Source organism: Acinonyx jubatus, chromosome A1 (genome assembly GCF_027475565.1).
Source record: "Acinonyx jubatus isolate Ajub_Pintada_27869175 chromosome A1, VMU_Ajub_asm_v1.0, whole genome shotgun sequence".
Taxonomy (NCBI): Eukaryota; Metazoa; Chordata; class Mammalia; order Carnivora; family Felidae; genus Acinonyx; species Acinonyx jubatus.
The window spans coordinates 19,500,952-19,520,523 of NC_069380.1; the positions used below are offsets into that span (position 1 = coordinate 19,500,952).

The window sequence follows — 19,572 nt, forward strand, 5'->3', positions numbered from 1 at the left end:
TGTTCCCAGGAACAAGGGCGGGCACCGTGGCTCCAGAATTGGAGCTAGCGAGGCAGAGCTGTGGAGGTGAGGGAATCTTCTGGAAGAACCTGTCTGTCTGTAGTACTGCATTTCCCCTCTACCTGCAAGATTGAACAATATGGTCATTTACCTCAGGAAATGAACCCAGAGGCTTTTACACACATACAAAGTCTTCTGATATCAAATCATATGTGTTTTCGTTTTGTTTTGTTTTGTTTTTTGCTTAGTAAGCCACATGGTGTGGCTAAAGGAAACAGCTGAAAAATGAGGATGGCTTCTGGAGATGCCTGAAGAGAAGAGTCCAAGACTGCCACAGTCAGGAGACTTTTAATTCTGGGCATTTGTGTCTTGTTTTTCAATTCCAAATAGTTTAAAAAATCAACTTCCTAAGGGCAAGATCTGTACTTTTTCTATATTTTTTGGCTTGGTTAAGTGATATAGAAGATGTATCTCTAGGCTGGGCTAGTGAGACAGAAGCCAGCATTTTTTTTTTTTAAGAGATTTCTTTTTAATGTTTATTTTATTTTTGCGAGTCAGAGAGAGAGAGAGAGAGAGAGAGAGAGAGAGAGAGAGAGAACAAGTGGGGGAGAGGCAGAAAGAGAGGGAGACACAGAATCCAAAGCAGGCTCCAGGCTCTGAGCTGTCAGCACAGAGCCCAATGTGGGGCTCGAACCCATGAACCATGAGATCATGACCTGAGCTGAAGTCGGACGCTTAACCGACTGAGCCACCCAGGTGTCCCGAAGTCAGCATATTAAGAACAAATTACACTGATGCTATTCATTCTGTTCTCAAATGTATGATGGGAAGAAACAAAACAAAACAGCAGCCTAAGGCAGAAGCCTCACATTCTGGTGATTTTCTGACATACTAGCCAGGTGTCTGCAGATAAGGCATGTGACCCTTTCTGGGCTTCACCCGTAAAACCAGGAGTTGGCCAGGATAACCTCTAAGGACCTTTCCAATTCGAACACTGTAAGAGATCTACTGACATAAGAGTGCACGTATTTCAATTCAAGCATTATGCTCGTCTCAACTGGCCTTTAGAAAGCAAACTTCAGACTTTCTTTCCTTAACAGGTGGGACCACCCTCTCGAAGATGAGTTGATCCTGCCTTCTGTTCCTCATCACCCTTGTTTCTGGCCTGCTTGGTGACCTGTCATATTTACAACCTTCCTCCATGGCCATTCTTAGTTTCTTCATCTTGCTCTTCCAGTGAGGAAAATCAGAGAGAAAAACAAGAGTGACATTAGCCGACACATACACACACACACACACACACACACACACACACACACACACGCATGCACACACGCAAATACGGCTACTGAGGCACGTCTGCGAGGAGACAGCAAACTACTCTGTGAGATGTTGAGAATCACGGACCAGGCATTTTATAAATACGACATGAACATCTGAGAGCAAGTCTTACTATTTCTTCCTGCTTTTGCTACAAGTGATCTGTTTCCATCTATCTCCTCACTCGTCACAGGGTGGAGAGTGATGCTTTGCTTTTTAAACTAAGAAGCCGGGGGCCCTTTACTCCTTCCATGGTAGCATCACCCACACAGGCTTCAGACTCATCAAGCCCGTGCTTGCTGGAGCCCAGTGAGCCAGACATGGGGATTTCCTGGCATTTACAGGTACTCACACTGAGCACATGGGCCCTGGAGACTCAGGAGATAAGAATTAGTATCACTCTACATACCCTGGAAGGGTCTTGTACCTGGAATAAAGTCTGTACCATTACCGTGTAGATGCCAGCTAACCCACTCTGGTCCTGGCATGGTAGCTCCCCCATGAACATCTAAAAACAATAAATAGGAATCCTGTGGTTCTTTACAACCTTAATATCTATGTGTAAATTACTTCTGTATGCAGAGAAGGAAAAGGCTGTATTTCAGTGATGGTTTTATCTCCATGTTCCAGAATCCTTTCTGACAGCTGAGGCTCCTAAATCCGGGCCGTGTCCTGTCTGGATGTCAGACCTGCGTCATAGTCACTCCACAACCCTGCTCCGCAGGACCTGTTATTTGCGGGGAGATCACCTCATTTTAATCCACCTCCGTGAGGACCCTTGATGATTTGCATATTGGTTAAGTCAGTGAGAATCTTAATCCGCAGGGCAACGCAGCAAATGCAAAACTTTCAAGTTGCACATACCCAAGCTTTTCATGAAAGAAAGGAATCAACAGCTAAGGTCCCACCAAGGGATTTTTGTCCAGCAAAGGATACTGCAGGCCCGAGGCCACGGCACTGGTTCGATACCCTCCTAGGCGCTGCCCACTCTCGGAGCAGTGCCAGGCAAATTGCTTGTCCTGCCCAGTGCTCAGCACCCACTCCAGCTCCAGGACGAACAGGATCATCGTCACTCTGCTCTGATGCGCTGAAAAACCAAGAGATACGAAAATAACCCATGAAGCATCATAAAGGAGACTGAGGAAGCATGGTGCACAGAGATCCATCATTGTCTTCTCCCCATCCCAGAGTAGGCTGGAGAGTGTGACAGCCAATGCACACACACCAGAACGGTGGTTCTCACCAGGAGCGCAGGCCCACCACTGTGGAGGGGCATGCTTGAGTTGTTAGACGGTCTTGTACAAACTATCCATTTCCTCCCATTGCTCTCTTTCTTTCCTACCTACACCAACCAAAAGTTTCCTACCACCCAGACCCCCATTACCAAAGGGTCTGGGCCATCTGTCTCAGACATTAAGTTAGGGCTGCTTAGCTGGAGAATGCCAGAAAGTGGCACAATGTGACCACAAAACAATAGAACGTGTTAGCAATGATGTTCTTATGATAAAGTCACCAGGGTGAGTTTATGTAAGCTTAAAAAAAGTAAAGAACATTACTGTTCTCCTTTTGATGAAGTATGGCTTCTTAAACCCACAACAAAGTTCTAGATGAATTTTCTATAAGAAATCAAATGCTGGAAAGGAGGACAGAATTATTCCCAAGTGCCATGTAAAAGAGAATGAAATATCCCTGATGTCAAAGTACACATACATGTGATAATGAGGGCAAATCTCCCAGGATTGCTCATTATACAGAGGCAACACCGCCACAGAATGACTGCATCACAGTTAGAAGCAACTGTTCATGTCATCTACTCCATCTCCCTATTTTACATGTGGGTAAACTGAGGCACAACGAAGTCGAGTAGTTTGGCCAAGGTCTCATGGCTTCTCAATTATTGAATAAAATCAATAAAAATTTGCTTTCTTCTTATACAATTCCAGAGGGTGAGGTAGAGGGGGTCCATGGCCACTGAACAGAACTGACTGGAATAACCAAAGATTGGTATCCGGGAACCCGGACCGTCCTAGGCTCTGTGCCCAGGAGCCGGCAGTCTGGTGGGAAAGTGCAGACCCATCACGAAAGTGATGACGTGATGGAGAAAACATCAGTTTTCCATTTCGATCATGAAAATAAAGTTAGTATGGATGGATCAATGCAGCTCTATTGGCAAGAACAGCACGACCTGCCAATTTCTGAGTTACTAACAAATGCCAAACACTTAAATACAGTAAAACCTTGGATTGCGAGTAACTTGTGCTGCAAGTGTTCTGCAAGACAAGCAAACGTTTCTAATAAATTTTAACTTGATAAACAAGCGATGCCTTGCAATACGAGTAGTATGTGATGCTAAACATCTCGTGATCACAACTGAGCCAATGGTTCTTAGTGGTTCTTCTCTCTCTCTCTCTCTCTCTCTCTCTCTCTGTCTCTCTCGCTTAGAGATTGTGGGTGGTCATCTCCCATGCATGGATGCTCAGTCTCAGGCCCCATTGTTTGGCAGAAATCAGTGATTTTTTAGAATTCTGGAAGGTGCCCACAACTGGTACTTTTTTTTTGTACTTCAAAGCACCTGTGGATAGTCCTTTGCTTTTCCATGTAAGAGTAACCTTAGGAATGCTTTGCTTCATTCTAGGTCAGGCTGCCTGCAGATATAGACCCTTCCCTCTGCTGCATTATTGCCAGTTACATTAAATACAGTATATGACGAGAGTTTATTAATACTGTACTGTAGTCAACATCCATGTGAGCATATACAATGGCCCCCATGCAGAAAAAGATTGAAAACAAAAGCAGTAAGAAGATGATTATGGTAGAAGTTAAGAAGGAAATCATCAAGAAGTGTGAACAAGGTCTGCGAGTGGTTGAGACTGAAATACTTTATAAGAAGTTTATGTCTGCATCTCATCTGCAGGAGAGAAGGAGAAAAAAGTGGAGGAATCCCTCACTTCAAATGAGATTAGGGAGATGTGTAAAATGTGGAAAACAGTGCAAAATTTTGTAGAAAAGCACCACCCAAATAAGGCAGTACGAGAGATGAATCTATTTAATGACAATGCAATGTCACATTTCCGTGAAATCCTCAAAAGGAGGCAAAATCAAGTGTCATTGGATAGGTTCCTTGTTAAAGTTGCACAAAAAGAAGATTCCATTGAGCCAATAGACAGGAGTGATTCCATTAGTGATGGTGAAAGTCGTCCTACACAATAACCCTCCTCTCTCGTCTCCCTCACACCAGCCACAAAGGTTTTCAAAGATAAGTGTGGGTTAATTTGTCTGTTTTTCTTTATATTTTGTATTTGCTTTATTATTTTGTATTATGTTACAGTACTGTAATCATTTTATATGATTATTTTTGGGTGTGGGACAAATCATCTGAGTTTCTATTACTTCCTATGGGAAAATTCACTTTGAATATACAAGTGTTTTGGATTACAAGCATGTTTCCGGAACGAACTACGCTCACAAACTAAGGCTTTACTGTATGTTTTTTCATTTAGTCTCTGAAACGATCCTACAAAGGTGGGTGGTTTCCCCATTTTACAGACATAACCTGGCCTTGGCAGGATGGCCCTTTCAGAATGGCCACCAAACCAATGGCTACCACAAAGAGTACCCACAGGACAGCCATTCCACCAAATGCCTGGTATTTTTAAATCCAATACTTAAAACATAGAGAATCTAACAGGGCATGACAGGGGTACAGAGGCAATAACCCTATGACTTCTCTACACTAAATACCTGCCTGTCAGAGTATCAGCCACCCTCGAGATCAAAATGTTGTCTCTAACTTAAAAGATATGACTTCTTGGAGAAACTCCTGAAGATCTTGTCATCAGATGTCTAAATCAAGGTCCACCAATGATAGAATAAAAATGAACTTTCTAATGGCCCAAGTTTCACAAGTCTATTTCAGGGAGAAAGTGGCCCCCAGTGAGTGTCCCTTTTTCTCATCCCTTTCTAAGTCCAAGGAGATGACAGCAGCCCGGAAGACAAGGGGCTTTAAAACCTCTGGGCTGCCATTATGTGAGAGGAAGAGACAGAGGCTCAAAAAGGTCAAGTCACTTGCTCAAATCTGTGCAACCAACAAGTGATGAAACTAAGGCTAACACCATCAGCTCTCTGCCATAGTCGATTCTCTCTCTCTCTCTTTCAGGCTGCCTAGGTCTACTGAAAACACCAAACACAAAACAAACCCCAAAACTCAGAGCACATATTCCTTCTAAGGTGACAGAATTCTTTCATTCAAAAAGAAATCCTTCAAAGGTACATACATATTACTAAGCTTCAGAAACCCGGGCTTGAAGTCCAGTTATACTTTTTGAATAGGAATGCTGAGAGACCACATCCTTGCCTTGATCTTGATCATAGGGAGAAAGCATCTTGTTTCTCATGATTAAGTACACTGTTAGCTGTAGGTCTTTGTAGACGCTTCTTTATCGGGGTGAGGAAGTTTGCCTCTACTCGTAGTTTGCTCAGAGTTTTTATCGTGAATAAGTGCCAGGGTTTATCAAATGCTTTGTCTGCACCAATGGATATGATCATATCATTTTACTTCTTTAGACTTTTGATGTGATGGATTACACTAATTTTCAAATGTTAAACCAGCTTTGCATATCTAGAATATATCCCCTTGGTCATGGGTATGTAATTCTTTCTAACTATTGTTGGATTTGCTAGAATTCTTAAAAGGATTTTAACATCTAAGTTCATGAGAGATACTGGTCTATAGTTTTCCCTTCTTGTACTGTCTTTGGTTTTGGTATCACTGCTTTTTTTTCTTTTAATGTTTGTTGAGGTAAAATTCATCATTTAAGCCATTTTAGAGTATATAATATTCAGTGGTTTCCAGTATATTCACAATGTTGTACAATCATCATGAAAAAATGTTCTATTTATAGAATGTGTCCATCACCCCCAAAAGAAACCCAAACCCCCAACTCCCCTTTCCCCTACCCCCTATCCCTGGCAACCACTAATTACTTTCTGTCTCGATGGATTCCTCTATTTTTGACATTTCATATGATTGCGTTCAAAAAGTGTGGTCCTTTGTATCTAGTTTCTTTTACTTAGCATGTTTTCAAGGTTCATCCACGTTGTACATTTATCAGTACTTCAATCCTTTTTTGTGGCCAAATAATAGTTCATCTTACTGATATACCACATTTTGTTTATCCATTCACCATTCATGGCCATTTAGTCTGTTTCCACTTTTTAGCTGTTGTAAATCATACTGTCATGCACAATGGTATGCAAATGTTTGAATTCCTGCTTCTATTTCTTCTGGATATAAACTGGAATAATCCTCACTTGGTCATGATGTACTATCCTATACTGTTGAATTTGATTTGCTAAAATTTTATTTAGATTTTTTGCATCTGTTTTCATGGAGAACACCAGCCTGTATATTCTTTCTTGTACGTCTTGTATCATGTAATGCTGATTTCAAAAATCAGTTGGAAAGTCTTTTTCTGAAAGTTTGTGCAGAGTTTGTATTGTTTCTGTCTTAAATGTTTGATAAAAAAAAAGCCTAGGGTTTTCTCTGTGGGAAGGTTGTAATTATAAAGTAGATTTTTTAGTAGATATAGGGCTATTAGGGTTTTATATTTCTTCTTGAGGGAACTTTTGTCATTTTTACCTTTCAAAGATTTGTTCATTTAAGTTGTCAAATTTATTAGCATAAAGTTGTTCGTAATGTTCATTATTAGCCTTAAATATTCCTACAATCTCTAATAGTTTCACTTCCCTTATTCCTGATATTGGTAACTTGCATCTTCTCTCTTTTTTTTTTTCTTCTGATAAGTCTGGCAGAGGTTTGTCACTTATATTCATCTCAACAAACAAGCAAAAACAATAGCTTTTGGTGTTATTGATATTTCTCTATTTTCTGTTTTCCATTTCATGAACTTCTGCTATGATCTTCTGCATAGCTTATGTTTCCATTTGTTTTCTTTCTGGTTTCTTGATGTAGAAACTAAGGTCACTGATTTGAGACCTTTCTTCTCTTCTAACATGGATGTTTAGTGCTATAAATTTCCCCTTAAGGACTGCTTTAGCAGCATCCCATAAATTTTGATGTTGTTTCCATTCCGATTTCTTCTTTGATCCATGGATTATTTTAGATGACCCATTGTTATTTAGCTTCCTAATATTTGGGGATTTCCCAAAGATATTTCTGTTATTGACTCCTGCTTCAATACCATTTTGATCAGAGAACTCATCTTGCATGACCTGAATTCTCCCAAATTTATTGAGACTCATTTTATGGCCCAGAATGTAGTCTACCTTGATAAATGTTCTGTACGCAGTTGAAAATAATGTATCTTCTCTTCTAGGTGAATGGAATGTTCTACAGATATCAATGAGAGTAATTTGGCTGTGTACTATTCAAACCTTTTATACCTTATTGATTTTCTGCCTACTTATTCTGTCAATTATTGATCTATTCAATCAATTATTAAGAGAGGAATATTCAAATTTGTGAGTACAACGGAGAATGTGTCTATTTCTCTTCTTGAAGTTTCATCAGATTTTGCTTCATGTATTTCAAATCTATGTTTATTAAGTGCATAAACATTTAGGATTGTTATGTCCTCCTGATGGACTAACCCCTTAGTCATTTTGAAATAACCTCTAGTAATACAATCTTTTATCCCTCGTAATATTCTTCTCTCTTAAGTCTACTTCAACTAACATTAACATAGGCACTCCAACCTTCTTTTGACTAGTCTTTGCATGGTATATATTTTGCTATCCTTTTATTTGTAACTTCTTTAGGTCTTTATATTTAAAGTGCATTTCTCCTAGGCGGTATATACTTAGGGTCTCCTTTTTTCACTCAATCTGACAGCCTCTGCCTTTTAATTGGCCTTAGACCACACACGTTTAATATGACTATTGAGAACTGTTAGGTTTAACTCTATCATTTTGCTATTTGTTTTCTATTTTCCCATATGTTCTTCTTCCTTTTTCTTCCTTTTTTTGGGGGGAGGAGGGGAATGAGAATGAGAACTGAGAATAATTTTTATGATTCCATTTTATCTCCTTGGTCGCCTTATTAGTCGTAACTTTCTGATTTGTTATTTTATGGTTGCTTTAGGGTCAGCAGTATACATCTTTAACTTACAGTCTTCCTTCAAGTAATTCTATATCACCTCATGTGTAGTATAAGAATCTTACAATAGTATACTTCCATTTCTCCCCACTTGGTTTTTGTGTTACTGTTGTCAAACATTTTAATTTCACATGTTATGATCCTCATGCTACTTTGTTATTATTTTTATTTAATAGTAAGTCATCTTTTGACAAGCTGTAAATAATAAGAAAAACTCTCATAGTGATCTGCTTGGTGCTCTTCATTCTTTTGTGTGTTCTTCATTCCCTATTTTCCTTTGGCATCATTTTCTTCCCTCTTGAAGGACTTCCTTCTTTTAGTGCAGGTCTGTGAGTTCTCTCTGTTTTTTTATGCCTGAAAAAATTATAGTTCACCTCCCTTTTGATATCTGTTAATATTTACTCATAGTGGATTTTAACTTTTATTTGTTAATAACTGTTATTTAACTGTTATTTAACTATTATTTTATTTTTATTATTATGAACGTATCTTAAGCAGGGCTTGTTTTTGCTGCAGGATCTTTGTGTGACTTGTCTTGCTGAAGAGAGCTTTTGAATTTATTTCTAGCAGGTATCACAAGGACACTGTTGGCTCAGGACCAATTTTTATGTTAAATTCTTAAGGCTGCCTCTAGCCCTATATGTATGATTTAAATTTGTACTCTAAATCCAAAATTTTAGGTTGCAATTTTCATTTATCCAGAAGCCTTTTCCCCCTCTCTGTATATCATTTTATATGTAAATATCAGTTGCAATTTCCCATCTCACTCAAGCCCTAGGCCTTCTCTTCCACCCCTAAGTGAATGTTCATACAAAAGCTTCAAGCTATTAGAAGTTCTATTTTTCTCCCCAAGACAGCTGCATGTCAGGTACAGTATACTATCACTTTGAGTTTTCGTTCTTTTCTTTGCTTCTGGTACGTGGGACTTTCCCTCTTGTTTCTCTCACGGGCCTAGCATTACATTAAAAAAAGATTTAATGACAACTGGGATTTCAAAATATCTTGATAAGCTGAGATGATGGACTAAATAAAATGAGATGATGAATAACAGAATGTGAAGTCCAGCATTTAGGCTAAAAACAAAACAAAACTACTCCCTCCCCCCCTCCCCAAAAAAGCAATAGCTTCACAAGTACAGGTGATGTAGCCTAGTAACAACAGAAGTGAGAACCATTAAAGAATTTGAGCTGCTCCACAAAAGCTCACAGTGTTAAGTGGCTACCAGAAAATTCACCCTTTATTATAGTAGAACAGGACCGGGACAGCAGGGAAATACCATTTTGTGGTTATCACATTACATGTATGTATTGGTTATCTGTATGTATTGGTCTGTATGTATTGTGTAACAAATTACACCAAAACTTAGTGGGTTAACACAGTAGACGTTTCTTACCTCGGAGTTTCTGTGGATCAGAAATCTTGGTGCAGCCTAGCTTGGTACTACCTCTGCTAAAACATGTCTCACAGGATAACATCAAGGTATGGGATGGGGCTATAGTCTCATCTGAAAGACTGACAGAGGGAGGACCTCCTTCCAAGCTCTCTCATATAAGTGTCTACTGGGTTCAGTTCCTCACAGGCTGTTGAACTAACTGAAGGCTTCAGTTCCTTACCAGCTGTTGATGTGGCCTCCCTTAGTTCCTTACCACATAGACTTCTCCACAAAGTAGCTCACAAGATGGCAACTGGCTTCCACGAGAACCAGCAAGAGCAGGAGAAGGCAAGCAAGAAGGACTAGTCTCTTTGTCACCTAATATTAGAAGTGATATCTATCATTTGCCATATTTCAGGTCCAGTCTACGCTCAAGGGGAGTCTATGCTCAAGGGCATGAATACCAGGAGACAAGGATCATTAGGAACCATCTTAAAGGCTGCCCACCACAATGTGTCACATTTTAAATGGTCCCAAAGGTACAATATGATATCCCAAGACAACTGTGACCAAGAGAACTAAAAAACTTTTTTCAAGAACAAAAATTCAGGCCATGTAAAGGAGAATGTAAAATGTTTAGGCTAAAAAAGAGAAGGGATAAAAGGAGGAGAGGAGGGGACCAGGGTACGCTTGTAGGCAGGTACTATACATGTCTTATTCACTATTAAAATCCTCAGTTACTGGAACACATTAGGTATTCAGTGAATACTTGGTAAGTGCTATGTGAAAAAAAATTAAAGAATAAATCCATAGGGAAATGAATTTTGGCTCAAAATCTAGAAATAAGGAACTTAACGCTTAGAATTTTATAAAATCAGGACAGGTTGCTAGGTATGTCTCTGGAGGTATCAAAAGAGAGGCTGGATGATCATGCAGGATGAATGAGGTCAGGAAGTGTGGATGAAATAACCCCTAAGTGTTAAAAGATCCACCTCTAATGTTCTGATCCCATGACACTATTGGTCTGGATAAATAAATCATTACTGAAAATGGCTCCTGATCCATATTCTGGCCATAGCCTATGGTATACTGCCAATGTTGAAGACACAATAAAACCATAATTCCTTCCCCTTAGACAACAGGAACCCTCTAAGCCTTTTAAAATATTTAGCCAAAAAAGAAATGAGTCCCATGTGAAACAGCTCACTCCTGACACTGGCCCCACTCTCCATGCTGCTGCACTGCTTTGCAGCAGTGCGGTGTAGTAGAGACAAAGGATAAAGGCTGGGGGTTCTGGAATCACAATGACCTGCTCTGGCTCTGTACTTTACCAGCTATAGGACCATAGGCCAAGTCATTCAAGTCATTCAATTTCATTAGGCCTTTCTTTCTTTCTTTCTTTCTTTCTTTCTTTCTTTCTTTCTTTCTTTCTTTCTCTCTCTCTCTCTCTCTCTTTCTTTCTTTCTTTTTCTTTCTCCTTCCTCCTTCTTCCTTCCTTCCTTCCTTCCTTCCTTCCTTCCTTCCTTCCTTCCTTTCCTTCTTTCCCTCTTTCTTAATATGAAATTTATTGTCAGATTGGTTTCCATACAACACCCAGTGCTCATCCCAACAGGTGCCCTCCTCAATGCCCATCACCCACTTTCCCCTCCCTCCCACCCCCCATCAACCCTCAGTTTATTCTCAGTGTTTTAAAGAGTCTCTTATGGTTTGCCTCCCTCCCTCTCTAACTTTTTTTTTCCCCTTACCCTCCCCCATGGTCTTCTGTTAAGTTTCTCAGGATCCACATAAGAGTGAAAACATATGGTATCTGTCTTTCTCTGTATGACTTATTTCACTTAGCATAACACTCTCCAGTTCCATCCACGTTGCTACAAAAGGCTGTATTTCATTCTTTCTCTTGCCACGTAGAATTCCATTGTGTATATAAACCACAATTTCTTTATCCATTCATCAGTTGATGGATATTTAGGGTCTTTCTATAATTTGGTTATTGTTGCAAGTGCTGCTATAAACATTGGGGTACAAGTGCCCCTATGCGTCAGTACTCCTGTATCCCTTGGGTAAATTCCTAGCAGTGCTATTGCTGGGTCATAGGGTAGATCTATTTTTAATTTTTTGAGGAACCTAAAGACTAGGACAATATTCACCTCAAAGGATTGCTTTGCTTTGTTCCCCATAAATATTGTAAAGTGAAGCCATCAAGAAACATTTCAAAGTCTAGGTAAAAACACCACTCTCTCATTCCTACCTTGATAGTTTTTCACAGGAGTCATCTTGTTATAATCTTCTGATAAAATAAATTCCTGCAAAAGAGAAGAAAAATATCAAGCAAAAAGAAATTCTTTAAGGGAATAATTATGTTTCGATAAAACTAGATGGTATAAAGAAACATAAGCACAGAATTACATCTAACATTAGTATTTTGCCAATCAACTCAGCATTTTTGTATGCCTTTAAAAGTAGCAATCATAATTATGATCCAATGTAGTTATAACTGTTATCTTTTAATGCTGAAGTTCATTTTTTTTCTTTTTTTTTTTTACTTATGTGTGAGAAGAAAACTGGATCAAGTTCAGAGTCTTGACACTAGTCAATTTTGAAGATTACCCTGATTCCAAGTACTTTTCTCTCAATAGTGCCACAGCTGAAGATCTGCAGGGCTCTGGCCAGTGAGCAAAGAGATGCCAATCTTGTACTAGAGAGACACATCGGGTATTTTAAAGATTCTGTTTCTAATATCAGTAACTTATTTTTCCTCACAACAAGCTTCTCAAGGCTGCATCTGATTCGTGCCCATATCCCTATGGTACATGGCACAGTGTCTTGGTGCAGTAAGAAATCAATAAATATCCATCAAACAGATACGTGAAAGGCATCTCCCCAATCTGACGAGATTAATCTGGAGATCAAATTTACTCAAAAATAGTTTCTATACAACACACTGAATACACTCTTTGTGAGGACACCTAAAACACAAGTGGGTGAGTGTGTGTGTGTGTGTGTGTGTGTGTGTGTGTATGTGTACACACTTCACCTAAGCATCTACATATACAATGACCTATATGTAGAAACCAATCAAGTGTTTATAAGCCTCAGCCAGGTTTTGAGTCTTTCAAATGCAAATACCCATATACTCTTAAAGAGTAAGTTGTCAAACATAAGGAAAGCTGCAAAGAATAATAAATTGATGCCTTCGTCTGAGCTTAGAAACAGAACAATGAATCTGTTCAAAACATTTGGAGGATTCCAGAATCTTCTCTTGATGACTTAAAGAAAGGTGTGTGGGCGGACAGATGTGTAAACTCCCTAATTGCTATCTGGGTATTTACTGAGTTGATACAGTGTAACTTTTTAGAAGAAAATATTATTTTATTGTCTTTGTGATAGACGCCACAAAGGTAAGCATGAGGTGACAGATATGACAGAATACAGGACGTATCAAAATTCCTTTGAGTGTTCACTTTTCTACCCTATCCCTCCTTAAGAAGTTTAGCTACAAAATGGATTTTCTTCACCATGATTTTCTAAGTAAAAACATTATTCAACTTGTCACTTTTTAATTCCTATCAGTTATTCCTTCAAGAAGTAGCACTCTACTCATTTCTCATTTCTGAAGAGTCAGACTCACAATGGAAGAGAGGAGGCTAAGTAGTAAAGTCGTTCTCCCGTGAGAAGCTAACAGTGGGGGTAAGGAAGGTGGGTAACGTCTACGCAGCAATTCTCAACCGCCCTCCATCACAACCAAGAGTAGCTTGCTCCTGAGCCTCCTGCTTTAGAGGGCCCCAAGTTTCCTCACACACACACTAAATAGATTTATTAAAGACCATCATGATCTAGGCAAGTGTTTACTAAGTTCATAGAGCTCATGTGTTACTTTGATTATACTGAAATGGTTCTCTGGTTTGAGCCAAAGGTAACTCCATTCCTTTCACAACAAGGCAGGATATAAAATGAAACCCACTTGATGCAGATCTGTATTTAGAATCAACATATTAGAATCAGCATACACAACACAATTACCAGTTCACTTAATTTTTTTTTTTTTTTACAATTTTTACAATTGCCAGTAAACTTAATTTTTTGTTCATTTGTTTTTCTTATGAAAATAGCAACACACAATCGTGGAGAAAATTTGCGAGATTTTGTCAGCCTTCTTTCATTTTTTTTTTTTTTGATCAAAGAAACAGCCTATTTTATTTTTTGATGTTTATTTTTGAGAGAGAGAGAAAGAGTGTGAGTGCAGGAGGGGCAGAGACAGAGGGAGACACAGAATCTGAACCAGGCTCCAGGCTCTGAGCTGTCAGCACAGAGCCTAACACGGGGCTCGAACCCACCAACTGTGAGATCATGACCTGAGCCAAAGTTGGACGCCTAACTGACTGAGCCGCCCAGGAGCCCCGAGAGAGAATCTTAAACAGGCTCCACATTCAGCGTGGAGCCCTACATGGGGCTCCATCCTACAACTCTGGGATCATGATTTGGGCCAAAATTAAGAATTGGGAGGCTCAACTGACAGCCACCCAGACACCCCGTCAAGTTGACTTTTTAGAAGATTTTATCTATTAACACTCACTAACAATATAATATGCAAGTATGGCTGTGGCTTAGATTATTTTCTTAGGTTTGCCCAACCAAAGCTCAGTAGATCAACGATGTACACATTAAAAAAAAATGTTTTATTCATCCTTCTATTTTCCCCTCTTTACATTCAACTGACCACATATCTATCATTCTAACTTTTTTCTCAGATACTTACTTTTTTTAAAGCATTTGTAAATTCACAGCAAAATTGAGAGGAAGGTATGGAGATTTCTCACATACTCCCTGCTCCCCTCCAAATAACATTTCAGCTCCAAATAACATTCCATACTCCAGCTCCCCCATTAACATCCCACACCAGAGTGGTACATTTATGATAACTGATGAATCTATATTGACACATCATTATCACCATCCAAAGTCCACAGTGAACCCTGCCGTAAGGTTCACTCTTAGTATTGTAAATCCTGTGATCTTTGATAAATGTATACTGACATGTGTCCACTATTTTAGTGTCATGCTGAGTTATTTCCACTGCCCTAAAAATCCCCTGTGCTCTGCCTATTCATCCTTTCTCTTCCCACCCAATCCCTGGCACCACTGATCTTTTCACGGCCTCCAAAGATTCATCCTTTCCAGACTGTCATACAGTTTGAATCATACAGTATGCATGCAGCCTTTTCAAATTGGTTTCTTTTACTGAGTAGTATGCACTTAAGTTTCCTCCATGTGTTTTTATGGCCTGATAGCTCATTTCTTTCTAGCCCTGAATAATCTTCCATTGACTGGCTGTACCACAGTTTATTTATCCTTTCATGTACAGAAGGACATGTTGGTTGCCTCTAAATTTTGTTAATCATCGACAAAACTGCTATATACATCTGTGTGCAGGTTTTTGTGTGGACGTAAGTCTTCCATTCCTTTGGATAAATAGTAAGGATTGCTGGACTGTATGGTAAGAGTGTGTTTAGTTTTAGAAGAACAACCAAACTGTTTTCCCAAGACGCTGTACCATTGTGCATTTCCATTAGCGATGCAGGAGAGCTCCTGCTGTTCCACATCGTTGGAATCATTTGGTGCTATCAGTGCTCTGGATTGTGGCCGCTCCAACAGCTGTGGTGGTATCTAATTTTAATTTGCCTTTCTCTGATGACACAGGAAGTGGAGCATCTTTCATATGCCTTGCTGTCTGTAGATCTTCTTTGGTGAGGTGTCCGTTAAGGTCTTTGGCTCATTGTTCATCTCTTATTGTTGAGTTTTAGTTCTTCATATATTTTGGATAACTCCTTTTATCAAATATATCTTCTGCAAATATTTTCTCCCATTCTGTGGCTTGTCTTTTTATTCCCTTGGCAGTGTGTTTTGCAGCGAAGAAATGTTTCATTTTAATGAAGCATAGTTTATCAATTCTTGCTTTCATGGATCATACCTAAGGCATAATACCTGAAAAGTCATCACCAGGGGTACCTGGGTGGCTCAGTCAGTTGAGCGTCTGACTTCAACTCAGGTCATGATCTCACAGCTCGTGGGTTAGAGGCCCGCATCAGGCTCTGTACTGACAGCTCAGAGGCTGGAGCCTGCTTCAGATTCTGTCTCTATCTCTCTCTGCCCATGCCTGCTCACATTCTGTCTGTCTCTCTCAAAAATAAATAAACATTAAAAATTAAAAAAAAAAAAAATAAAGTCATCACCAAATGCAAAGTCATCTGAACTTTCTCCTATATTACCTTTCAGGAGTTTTACGGTTTTGCATTTTGCATTTAGGGCCTGTGATCTATTCTGAGTTAGTTTTTGTAAAGGGTATAAGGTCTGTGTCTCTATCTGTTTTTCACACGTGGATATCCAGTTGTTCCAGCAAGATCTGTTGAAAAGACTATACTTTTTTTCTCCATTGTATTGCCTTTGCTCCTCAGTTGACTTTATTTATGAGGGTCTATCTCTGAGATCTTTATTCTGCTCCACTGACCTATTTGTCTGCCCTTCCACCCACTGACTATCTTGATTACTAAGCTGTACAGTAAGTCTTAAAGATAGGCAGTGTCAATCCCCCAACTTTGTTCTTCTCCAATATCGTGCTGGCTATTCTGGGTCTTTTTCCTCTCCATATAAACTTTAGAATCCGTTTGTCGATATCTATAAAATAACTTGTTGGGATTTTGGTTGGCACTGCACTGAATGGATGGATCAAGTTGGGAAGAACTGACATCTTGACAATATTGAGTCTTCCTATCTGCAAACATGGATCTCCCTCCATTTATTTCAGTTTTTTAAAAATTTTACTCATCAGAGTTTTGTGGTTCACCTCATATAGACCTTGTACATATTTTGTTAGATGTATACCAAAGTATTTCATTTTGGGGGGTGCTAATGTAAATGGTACTGTTCTTAATTTCAAATTCCATTCCAAGACCCTCATTGTTCATTACCAGTATATAATGAACAACTGACCTTCATATACTAACTTTGCATCCTGCAGCTTTAATATAATTGTTTATTAGTTCCAGGAGGTTTTTTGGTCAATTTTTTTGTCAACATTTCTTAGATTTTTCTACATAGGCAATCACACCATCTACAAAGAGTTTTATTTTTTTCTTCCCAATCAGTATATCTTTTATTTTCTTTTTCTTATCTTATTGCATCAGCTAGAACTTCCAGTACAACATTGAAAAAGAATGGCGAGGGGGTCATCCTTGCCTTAAACCTGATTTTAGTGGGAAAGCTTCTGATTTCTCCCCATACCTAATTGTTTTTAATGTTCACTGTAACAGATCAAACAACTCTGTTATGTGTAAGTAAAAAGTCAGTAATTATCTCCACCTTCTATCTCATCCCTTTAAGGAAACCAGAGTTAATAGTCTGGTATCTCCTTTTACATCTTTCTTTCTCTTTTACCTTTATGTCAACACATGTAAATACATATACATATAGGGCTTTTTGTTTGTTTTATTCCACAAACGTAGGGTCACACAATAGACATTACTTTACAATTTGCTGTTTTCGTTTATAATACATCAGAGCTATCTTTCCAAGGCAAAACACTTGGTTCTAATTTATTCTTTCTGGTGGCTGTCTAGTACTCCAAAACATGAATACGCCATACTTTATTCATGTACTCCTTGTTAAATGGACATTCTATTTGTCTTCTATATATTACTATTGTAATAATACAGCAAGAAATGCCTTTGCATGTATAAACATATGAATTAATGTACATGTTGAAAAGATTGCTGGCTCAAAGATTATAAACACTTAACATATTTTTTTAATTTTTTTAATGTTTATTTATTTTTGAGAGAGACAGAGACAGAATCCAAGTGGGCTGGGGCAGAGAGAGAGGGAGGCACAGAATCTGAAGCAGGATCCAGGCTCCGAGCTGTCAGCACAGAGCCTGACGTGGGGCTCGAACTCACAAGCTGTGAGATCATGACCTGAGCTGAAGTCGGACGCTCAACCGACTGAGCCATGCAGGCGCCCCATAAACATTTAATAATTTAATAAACTCTGCCAGATCTCACTTTCTGGAAGTATGCAGCATTTCAGTTCCCTGCCATCTGACCCTCATACGATAGCCTATTTCCCCATATGTAATCAGCAGTGGATATTACTCATCTTTTCAATTTTTTGCCAAATTGATGTCCAAAAAATATAACTCACTATGGTTTAATATGCATTGTCCTAACTGCTTATGAGCTAGAGTACTTTTTATATGTTTATTTGCCATATTCATTTCTTGTTCTGTGAATTTCCTCCTTAAATCCTACCACAGCTTAGTTTCTTAAAAAGGAGGACGTGAGGCAAAACTTAAGTGCTACTGCTTTATTTGCAGGTGCAATATCAGCAGTGTGAGTGAAGGAAAAGCAAAGAGAAGCAGAGAAAGTTAGGTGGTCCGTCACCAAGCTGGCCTATGTTTCATGAAGAGGCCCAGTTGGTCCTCTAGCATACAGGAAGTCTCTGGCAGAGTTTAAACATTAGGCTTATATGCTGGAGGAATCTGTTGGAGGAAGGGATGGAGAGGGAATTTATCTGCCAGCTCTCTTCTCCCCTGCTTTAAATTTTGATCATAACTTAGCTTCCCCTCCTTTTCTGGAATATTATACTATCTAGCCTTTTTAAGAGCCACTGGGGAAGACAGATGTAAGTGCTGTGCTTCATACAACTCAGAAAGCTGCTGAGGAAACAGACAGCTATTTTCCTTAGGTTTTCATTTAAAGACAGCAAAGCACAGTGGTTAGGTTAAGAGCTTGGGTACTGGAGGCAAACTGCCTGGTTTGAATCCTGGCTAAAACACATACTAGTTATATGATCTTGGACAAGCCGCTCAGGACCTCTTTAACAGTAATAAGGAGACTCATAAGACTGTGGTGAGGATTTGGTTAATATTTATAAAGCATTTAAAGCAGTGCCAGGCATACAGTAAGTACTCTATGAGAGTTAGATAAAATAAATAAATGCTACCTTTGTGAAATGAATTAAGGAGTCTTCCCTTAAAAAACAAAAACAAAAAACTTCTGGGGTACCTGGGTGGCTCAGTAGGTTAAGCATCCGACTTTGGCTCAAGTCATGATCTTACAGTTTGTGGGTTCGAGCCCCGTGTGAGTCTCTGTGCTGACAGCTCAGAGTCTGAATGAAGACTGTCTCCTTTCCTCTCTGCCCCTCTCCTGCTCACACACTCTCTCTCTCTCTCTCAAAAATAAATGAACAGAAAAAAAATTTTAAAAACTTCTGGAATATATTGAACAACTTAATAGAAGAACTAGAGAGAATTTTGCTATAAAATACTGAATGCCTGGTTCTTTTTTTAAATAGCAGCTCTTTAATAACTTTCCTATTTTCTCTTACAGTTATGGGTCTCATAAAGTTTCTTATTTCTCTTCGGGTCAAATTTATTAATTTATATTTTATTAAAAAATCATCCACTTCCTTGAAGAATTCAAGTATATTACCATGAAACTAATATAACATTGTCCTCTGATGCTTTTTTAACCCTCTTTCATAGAAAAGCAGTTCTACTACAAACGTTAGTTTGTTTCAACATGATTGGTAAATTAGGGAAACAATTTGAGCATAGCTCAAATTTCATGTCACTTTTGCAAAATTTTGTCCAGAAACACTAGATGAGCCCAAAAAACTGAACCAAGCTACGTAGGAATACATAAAACAGAGACACACAGATCTCCAACATCTACCCGCTACTTCAGTGTACCAACCCTTGAGAGCCACGTCTATC

The 19,572-nt window shown here is 39.0% G+C and overlaps 1 protein-coding gene across 2 annotated transcripts in view; it reads right to left on the reverse strand.

Moving 5' to 3' along the window:
• The window catches only part of WDFY2 (WD repeat and FYVE domain containing 2), a 173,439-nt gene that overhangs the window by 40,817 nt on the left and 113,050 nt on the right, over positions 1-19,572 (reverse strand). For both annotated transcript variants that reach the window (XM_053214907.1, XM_053214908.1), the window contains exons 4-5: positions 12,055-12,109; positions 2,257-2,407 (exon numbers count right to left, since the gene is read on the reverse strand). In XM_053214907.1, coding sequence (XP_053070882.1) covers positions 2,257-2,407; positions 12,055-12,109 — 206 coding nt within the window. The remainder of the gene's footprint in view (positions 1-2,256; positions 2,408-12,054; positions 12,110-19,572) is intronic.